The 9,703-nt window shown below is 36.1% G+C and overlaps 1 protein-coding gene across 1 annotated transcript in view; it reads left to right on the top strand.

The window, feature by feature from the left end:
- Positions 1 to 6,636, top strand: part of lhfpl3 (LHFPL tetraspan subfamily member 3) — a 33,100-nt gene extending 26,464 nt beyond the window's left edge. Inside the window, exons 2-4 of the mRNA XM_034863980.1 lie at positions 2,570 to 2,800; positions 4,190 to 4,218; positions 5,022 to 6,636. Of these exons, the coding sequence (XP_034719871.1) occupies positions 2,570 to 2,800; positions 4,190 to 4,212 (254 nt within the window). The 3' untranslated portion in view covers positions 4,213 to 4,218; positions 5,022 to 6,636. The remainder of the gene's footprint in view (positions 1 to 2,569; positions 2,801 to 4,189; positions 4,219 to 5,021) is intronic.
- Positions 6,637 to 9,703: the final 3,067 nt, after the last annotated feature.

Here is a 9,703-nt window from a genome sequence, read left to right on the forward strand (position 1 = left end):
AAGACAAACCCGGTGTCTTTTTGATTCTCTTTTTTTTCGTAGACTTGAGCTCTGTGGAAGATTTAAGAGACAGAGTGTGCAGTTCAACTCATTCTATTAATATTACAGCTGAAAAGCCTGCAGGAGCAGATTGTTTACACAGGAGAGAACTGTGTGCAATGTACCAAATCTTCTAATACGAATAATGGAAAATCCACACTAATATACACTGGAAGATATGTTGAAAATTTAGTGTTTGGTTAAGTGTTTAACAAGGACAATCACCCCAGCGTTGCTGATAAACTGTTTTGCTCTCATTAGAGAAAATGCAAATGTTTTTTTGTGAACTTCACAATTACATGTGTTGACTGGGATCTGGAACCAAAGCTGGTCATAAAACTGGTTATGTATCTAATGGTGTATGTAATGTTTTTGTATGTAGTTGCACATGACTGTGAGCTGTGCGATGATTTGTCACTGTTTATGTTTTTTTAAATGGACTACAGGAAGAACAACTGTTGTAAAACACACTAACTAAGCACTTCTGGAAAATTTACCAATATCTTTACAAACATCAGCAGCCTCAGCCTTGTTGACAATTTTCATTCCGGGTAACATCACATGTTTTTGTGTGAATTTCACAGATTACATTCTCGTTGCTTTCTGTCAAGATTTGTTTTGGTGGCAAGATCTCTGGCATGGTGTGCTATTTGGATTTATTAAAAGGTTTCAGAAGGTTTCTTTTTTTTCTTCAATTTGTTCGTTCATATTGCATCACAATCTGTCCACAACTAAGCAAATTGACCATTTCTAACTATATACTAGGTTTTGCTCTTGTTTCCTTTATTCTAAGAACACTGATCTCCAAACTAAGGAAGGCTTCAGAAAACTCAATAGACACCGTTCCTCCTGGGAAATGTAGGCGAGGCATATAGATTAGAGTGGTTTTGCATCAATACTGGTTATTATTACAGTAGCGTGTTGCTTTATTGGTACAAACTGTGAGAGGGATGGTGGGTTTAATTCATGGCTACCAGAAAAACAGACATGACCCAGACACCCATGCGGTCTTTCTCTGCTCATCCTCTGCCTCCATCCTGAGTATAAAGGTCTTTTCTCATTGTGGTGGCCACAAAAAGAACAAGAGGGGGGAGTGGGTGAGATAAAAAGGGGGCAGTGGGTGGGAAGGAGTAACATGAGTCCCTGACATTTCCCGAGTTTATCCATTTGGCTAAACTGCAGGAAGCTCACCTTAGTGTGCTATCCTGAAACACACAAACACACACACATACACACACACACACACACACACACACACACTCACACTCGAGTGCCCCTACAGTACCCCTATGCAGCAGTGGAATGAAATAAAGTACTACATTTAAGTTAATATTTGAGGTACTTGTACTGTAGTCTTTTCTTTTTTTTTTGCCTCTTTCTACTTTAGTTTTCAAATAAATTACAAATATTATGCTTTTCACTCCATTACATTTATTTATGTAATGTAGTCATTTAGTCAGCTGACAGAAAAGTAATTATGTTTAATGCAAAAAAAAATTATGGTTTCAGCTTCTCAATGTTTTGGATTGGCTGCTTTTCTATTTCGTTATTTTGATATTTTATTTTTATGTCTAACGTGAAAAGTTATTGTTGTCATGAGCTGCTTGCATAATCTACCCATATGGTAGTTGTTTTCTTGGTGAGGAGGTGTGATAGAATCGATATGGGTACTTCTTTTAAACTCCATGTCCGCTGGAAAGCTCACGCTAAAACCACAGGAGACATAATTTGCAAAATCAGAAGTGCCCCTTTAAACTAACCTAAACCCTTAACCATCAAACCATCCAATGTATCCTGTCTTCCAAAAACGTCCTCATTCGCATTATCTGAAACTCAAATTGGCCTCTTACAAAAACACAAATTTAAAGGTCCAGTGTGTAATTTGTTGAGTTGTTCATTATCTAAATTCAGTGTTGCCCGTTCACAAACTTGTCCTTTTTCATGAATATTTACCACCACCATCAATTCCAATTCTAATGTGACACAGCTCTGCACTGCCAGCAGAAGTGTTGTTAGATGACTCGGCTCTCTAACACCTCAGTCTGTCATTGTCTGCCACGCAGCAGATGGCTAATGAAGGCAGCCCGACTCACCATTTGGTGCTGTGATATGTTGTAACATATTCTCTCTCTTTCTGCTTCCTTCCTCACCTCTCTGTCCAGTTTCTGCACTGCTGTCACCTCCTTTCCTTGTACTGCCTTATTTCTTTTTCTAATTGATAAAAATGAAAGGAAAAACAATATTTATCAGTAAAATATCATCTCATCCTGTGTCTCCTCAGGGTTGACCTTCTTATGACTCAAGAATCTGATCCTCTAATTAAATTTCCTCTATAATTTAGCATTTTACTGACTATACGTCAAGCTTAACAGTGTAAATAACCCCCCGAAGCACACTGTCTTCACACCAAGTACTGTACACTTCACATCCTATGCATGGTTTATAGGGTTTGGGTAGTAGGGTCTCCCAAATCTAGTCCTCTTTTAGTAGTCAATTAACACTAACCCATCCTTCTTTCCTCCTGATCCAGGTACATGTCTGATTCTGGGCTGCATGATCTACCCGGACGGCTGGGACAGCGACGAGGTGAAGCGGATGTGTGGCGAGCAGACGGACAAGTACACGCTGGGGGCCTGCTCGGTGCGCTGGGCCTACATCCTGGCCATCATGGGCATCTTGGATGCTCTCATTCTCTCCTTTCTGGCCTTCGTCCTGGGGAACCGTCAAGACAGTCTGATGTCTGAAGAGCTGCTGGGAGACAGTAAGAGGATAATAATACCTTTAAGGTTAATAGTGGGTAGACATAGCCAGTGTCAGACAGTGCAGTTGGTCAGGGAGAGGAGAAACAACAGTCCACATACTTTTTTATACTCTAGCTCCTAAAACCATCTTGCAAATGCATTTCCCCAAAGGGATTCGGATTGACTGAGAAAAGCTGCAACAATGGTGATGCAACAAATAAATCACTTAAAATCCCAAATTGATTATTTAAATTGCTGTTGTTTTATTTTCTTTAGATTGACTGTTCTAGTGGTTCCCAACCCAGGGGTCAGGGCCCATCAAGGGGTCACCGGATCAGTCTGAAGAACCACGATTTGATTAACAAATAAGGAAAAAATGTGAAAACACTAAATCTGTGACTTGTATCCACACCTTCACTACATTTTTTGTGATCAAATATTTTTTTATTATACAGTTAACAAACAATACACTGAGACATAAAAACACGTACCTCTGCTACAATTTTGAGCCTAATTGGCCTTTCCATTACAGCTCAGTACAATAATGTGACAGCACATATCAAAGACTACATCTGATTCCTGTTGCTGGACCGCACATCCCACCAGCAGCTTGAAATTAAAAATTGTCCTTATTTCCTCCTGCATCATTTCCCGTGCTAAAGTAATTCATTTTCATGCATTAGGCGAATGGTATAAACCACCTGCTTGCTTCTGTTGCCAATGAGATTTTCCTGTCTCGATTGGGCGAGATGACAACTGCCCTTGGACCCAACGAGAATGTTTTAAACCGTTAGGAAGGAGGCAGGGAGAAGAGGAGAATACAGATGAAGAAGGACGCAGATGAAAAGCAATGAGAGACACGGAGAGAAAGATGGGTGACAGAGAGGAAGAAAGTACCAATGGCAATGGTTAATTGAAGCCTGGGGATGCTGGACAGAGTCATGAATTACTAATGGCTGTTTACACAGCTTGCTTCCAGCATGTCTAAATGAATCACAGCCACCCTATCAGCCGTGGCACAGTTGCCTGTTAGCTCGTATAAGCAGAAAGACTGGGAGGTAGAATCCATTATCAGCCGAGAGACTGAAGGGGGAAGGACAGGACAGAGGGATAATGAGCCGATGAGGGAGGAAGAGAGGCACCATGTACATGAAATATGAGAATAAAAGTGAAAAGTAGGGGAATCATCAAACAGGAGATAAAGTTTAAATGGGTAATTTTCTAATCTTGTCACTCAGGAGGATTGACAGTGACACCTGCCCAGAAACACCAGAAGGGTGTTTTAAGTCATGCTTCATCCTTTAGATGAGAAGAAGTTCTATGTAATACTGCCTCCTGCTGGTTTAGAAATGTCAGAGTTATTGTATCCGCTCTATACTGAACCGGTTTCTCCCTCTTTTTCCCCACAGAGAGCGGCAATAATACCATATAATATCTGGTAATGGTCAAGCACACACACACACACACACACACACACACACACACACACACACACACACACACACACACACACACACACAGGTAAGGATCAGAGTGTACTATTTTTTTATAGCAACAATAAGAAATTGGTAACAACCATTTCTGCCACTGCCACTGTACCTTTCAAGTAATACTCATGTATTGTCTTAAAATCTTTCCTGGACAAATTGTTCAACGTCCAATTTTCCCCTTTTATTTCCTTCAAACTTGGTTTCAGGTCTTGTGTATGTTTCCATAACAACACATTTTCATGACTAAATGAGCAACAACCAAAGTTATTATTAGTTAATATTATTATTATTTATAGGAACACTTTTATTAACACTCAAAACTTACTAAATCTGCTTATTAGAAAATTGGGCAATTAGCAACTTTTTATAGAAGAGATTTGACATTTTTACTTTTACAGATTAAATGTTAAATTCATAAGCAATAAAGTCTCACTTTCCTCATTTCAGCACTCTTGTGGGTGTTGCTGTTAAAGCCTTATTTGGTCTGGTATGACCAGTAGGGTTATGGTGGCCAGTATTAACAAATGTCAGCAGATATTGCTGAATTAAAATCACTGGATCAATTTGGTGACTTAATTTTGAGCTAATAGCTCCGTTCCACTCACTCACCAAAAAGGTTTTGGCTATTTATTGGATTTAGCATTTGAAATTTAGTGCAAATCAGAGGGAATAACCAATCCATATCCATTCTCCACTATTCTAAACTACTTTAATTCCTGCAGATTTGTATTATTTTTGTTCTTGCCTGCAGGTCTTGCTGCCTCGGCATGATGTTACTTCAGGATCCAGCTTCCCTCTCCTGGTCCAGCCTGTGGCTGAGATGCAGAGCTGATGTGTGGGGAAAGAACAGATCAAAGAAGAGGAGGTCTGGACGAGGTCGTACAACCTTGGTGGGAACCAGGATGCCACCTGTTCTCTCTGAAAGCTCCCCCCTGTAAAATAGCCTTCCTAATTCATTTCAAACTGCTGAATCTCAAAAAAACTTTCTAAAAGTTTACCTGTGTTGGTATTTCACTGCATCATCTTTTCTAGAGCTGTTAAAACTGAAATGATTGTCTGTGTGGATATTAGGAAGGCTGCTGGCGCGCAAGTTAAACTGAATTATATTTATTTAAAGACTCTTCATACGGTAATATGGCTCCAGGACACACACCACTGAACGAAAGCTGCTGGAATCAAATTAAATCAAAACCGCTTTTCCAGACTTTAACCAACACAAATAAGGACTTAACAGACTTGAGGTCAAAGCTATCGGATCGAATTTCTTATCAAGTCAACAAACTCTCTGCAATGGACAGTTTGACCTTTGATCTAAAGAAGAGCAAAGTGAGGACTGAATAAAATGATAAATAAGGCTGGACAAAAGAAGATTGTTTTGTTATATTTACATGTTTGCTGTTATAGAATCAAATGTAGTAATTAAAGGTTTTGGTGGTGACAACTTTGCAAAAAAAAAGAAGCTAAATAGGAGGAAACATCACTTGTATTAAGTATATAATCTGTGTATAGCTATATGTATACTATGTCCCTGTATTTTGTCATAACTTTGAAATGTACACTTTGAAATGTCAAGCTATTGGTCCATTATTAGTGTGTGCCATACAATATCTTGTAATAGAACAGTATTGTGGAGTACTAAAGGGAGTAAGAAAAGGTAAACTGAACCCTATTTGAAGGTGGAATAATTTGCCCCTTTGTATCTTTTTGTTGCCTGTCAGTCTCCCCACTAAAAGACTTTGTGGAATGTGTCTAACTTACATTAAAACTCTTATTGTAAATAGGATGGAACAAAAGTAACACCTTAAAAGCTAAAAGTTTGACATTTTGGGAAATATGCTCATTTGCTTTTTGGCGTAGAGTTAGCAATAGCTACCTGGGTAAGAATCAGAAATAACATTCACAATCAGAAAAGGGTTGATAGACTGGTTATTGGGCATTTCAGGCCATTAATGAGGTAGACAGCAGTCGGTAAGAAAGGTAGGGATCCCAAAGGGATGGCAGATTGCAGCAATCACATTCTCAGCAGAGAAGAAGACCAATTCTCTATCAAACTCAGTATAATTCCTAAAATGTTGAATTCCTTTGACACTCCTTTGTTTGAAAAAGGTGTTAGACAGCAACATTATATTTTGTAAGTGGCCCTTATTAGTTACTTCAGGTTCCATATCAAGCTGAAGGAGTCATGTGTGTTTGTGTGACTCATCAAGTCGCATCTCTGGGCCCAAAGGTGTAAGGTGAAGGCAGTATTTCTTTCTCCTAACTTATGTTGAGACTGACAATAACTCTTTTCTGTATAAATCTGTCTCGATTATTCACTTCTACTATGGAATCAAAGTGTGAGACATAATAAAAAATGACCAAATTTACTTAGGAATGTGTTAACCTGCTTTAATCATTCAACCATATCTCTCTATTCTTTATATACTATATATACTGTATTTCTTTCAACATTTTTAAGACTTATTTTACACGGGCCTTTTTTTAATCACATTTTTTATGACATCCATTACTATGCCTTGCTATGACTTTTTTGACATATTTTACTACAAACTCTACTGACTTTCTACTTTCTATACCATATTATTTAACACGACTTTTTTATGACATATTTTTATGAAATACACTTTTTTATGACATATTCTCAATACTACACTATGACTTTTTATGACATTTTTGGACGAAATATACTATGACTTTTTAGGACATATCTCACTACACACTGTGTTAACTTTTCTATGCCATATTTTTCAACATACTATACTATGACCTTTTTTGACACATTTTTTGACACACTATACTATGACTTTTATAAGACATTTTTATGGCATAATAGACCTTTTTTACATCATACTATGAATTATCTTATGAAATTGTGATGACATGTTACACAATGACTTTTTATGACATTGTCCCCACTGCTTTCTCCCTCCACAGCAAAGACTTCAGCTCAAGAGATCCGTCTGTTAAATTCCTGAAATTTGCAGAAGATCCACAATCTCCTAGGTCCTTAAGTGGACGTCAACATTGACACAATCAGGAAAAAGATCATCAGGGGAGGGAAACTTTGCCAGCTCAGAAAGTTCAAACTGCCTCAGGAGCTGCTGATCCAATGTTACATAACAATTATTCAGTCTTTTCTTTGCAGATCCCTAACTGTGTGGTTTGAATCAACCAACAAACAGGACAGGAAAACACTACAACAGTCATGACTGCTGAAAGAATCATTAGTGCGAACTTGTCCTCCACTCAGGACTTATGCACACGAGGGTCAAGACTGTGTGATTTTTTTATTCTATACTTTTCAACATAAATTCATATCTGCACGAAATGTTTACCTTTGTCCAGCATTGTTGTAATGTTTGAGCTGTGTGTCTATTTCTGAGTACGTATATTGGGAGTAACAGAAACTGGAGTCTGATTGTGATTCAGATTCTTTATTGTATCAAAGTTTAGTATGCAATAAAATAAAAATTTAAACAAACACACAGTTTAGTATGTTTGAAAAAGTCATAAAATGTCATAGTATACTACCTTTGGACAAAAAAGTCTGGAGTGCTCAGAAGTTCAAATATATCAAGAATGTGCTCTGTGGAAGAGAACATAAAAGTTAAAAAAAGACACACTTCATGCAAAAAAATTTAAAATCCTTTATTCTGTCAATTTCTCATTGAAAATGTTAGTACATTAAATATTAAGATGGGTACCAACACATGTTGTGGCACAAGCAGCCTTCTTCAAGCTCAGAACACAGTTTCCCCATGATTGCAAGATGATACGATGAACATAGGTTTCTCTCTGCTGTCATAGTGTAGTATGTCCAAAAGGTCCTAGTATGTCAAAAGAAAGTTTAAAAAAAAGTCAATTATAGTATGTCAAAGAAGTCATAAAACATTCATAGTATAGTCTTAAAAAGTCATAGTATGGTATGTCTATTAAAGTAATGAAAAAGTTATAGTACAGTATGTCAAAAAAGTCAAAGTATAGTATATCGATAAACTCATAAAAAGGTATTGTATTGTATGTCAAAAAAGTCGTAAAATAGTCAATGTATATTATGGCGAAAAAATATCTTGTGTCAAAAAACACAAAAGATATGTTAAAAAAGTAATTGTACAGTACATTGGAAAAAAGTAAAAAATACGTCACAGTATAAGTATGTCAAAAAAGTATGGTATGTTGAAAAAGTCAAAGTATGGTATGTCTAAAGTCATAGTATAGTATGTTGAAAAAAGTGATAAAAAAGTCAGAGTATGGGATGTCAAAAAAAGTGATAATGTATGTCGTAAAAAGAGAAAAAGCCATAGTATTGTTTGTCAAAAAAAGTGTTAAAAAAGCCATAGTTGAGTAAGTCGGAAAAAAGCCAGTGTATAGTATGTCGAAAAAAGTGAAGTCACAGTATAGCATGGCAAAAAAACTCATGAAAAAGTCATAGTGTTGAAAAAGTGATGAAAAAGTTACAGTATAGTATGTAGTTAAAAGTGAAGATATAAAAAAAAGCCAAAGCAAAATGTGTCAAAAAAGTGAAATAAGCCATAGTATTGTATAGTAATACCTTAATAGTAAAAACCTCGGTATAGTAATTCGAGAAAAGTGAAAAAGCCATAGTATAGTATGTCAGAAAAATGAAAAAAGCCATATTATAGTATAACGAAAGAAGTGATAAAAAAACCATAGTGTAGTATGTCTAAATTAAATTAAAAGTATAGTATGTTGAAAAAAATGAAAAATAGCCATAGTATAGTATGTCAAAAAAAGTGATAAAAAAGCCATAGTATAGCATGTCGAAAAGAGTGATAAAAAAAGCCAAAGTATAGTATGTCAAAAAAAATGAAAAAAGTACAGTACAGTATGTCGAAAAAAGTGACGTAAAACCTTAGTTTTGTAATTCGAGAAAAGTGACAAAATAACATAGTATAGTATGTTGAAAAAAGTTTTAAAATATGTTGCAAAAAGTGAAATAAGCCATAGTATAGTATGTCAAAAATATATATAGTAATTCGTCAGTATGGTAATTTGAGAGAAGTGAAAAAGCCATAGTATAGTATGTTCAAAAAAAAAAAAGCCATAGTATAGTATGTTGAAAAAAGTGACTAAAAAAAGCCTTAGTATAGTATGTCAAAAAAAGTGATAAAAAGCCATAGTATAGTATGTCGTAAAAAGTGAAAAAGCCATAGTATAGTATGTCAAAAAAATGAAAAAAAGCCATAGTATAGCATGACGAAAGAAGTGATAAAAAAGCCATAGTGTAGTATGTCAAACATTTAAAAAAAGCCATAGTATAGTATGTTGAAAAAATGAAAAAAAGCCGTAGTATAGTATGTTGAATTCTTAAAAAAAGCCATAATATAGCATGACGAAAAAAGTGACAAAAAACCTCAGTATAGTAATTCGAGAAAAATTTTAAAAAAGCCATAGTATAGTATGTTGAAAAAA

Source organism: Etheostoma cragini, chromosome 23 (genome assembly GCF_013103735.1).
Source record: "Etheostoma cragini isolate CJK2018 chromosome 23, CSU_Ecrag_1.0, whole genome shotgun sequence".
Taxonomy (NCBI): Eukaryota; Metazoa; Chordata; class Actinopteri; order Perciformes; family Percidae; genus Etheostoma; species Etheostoma cragini.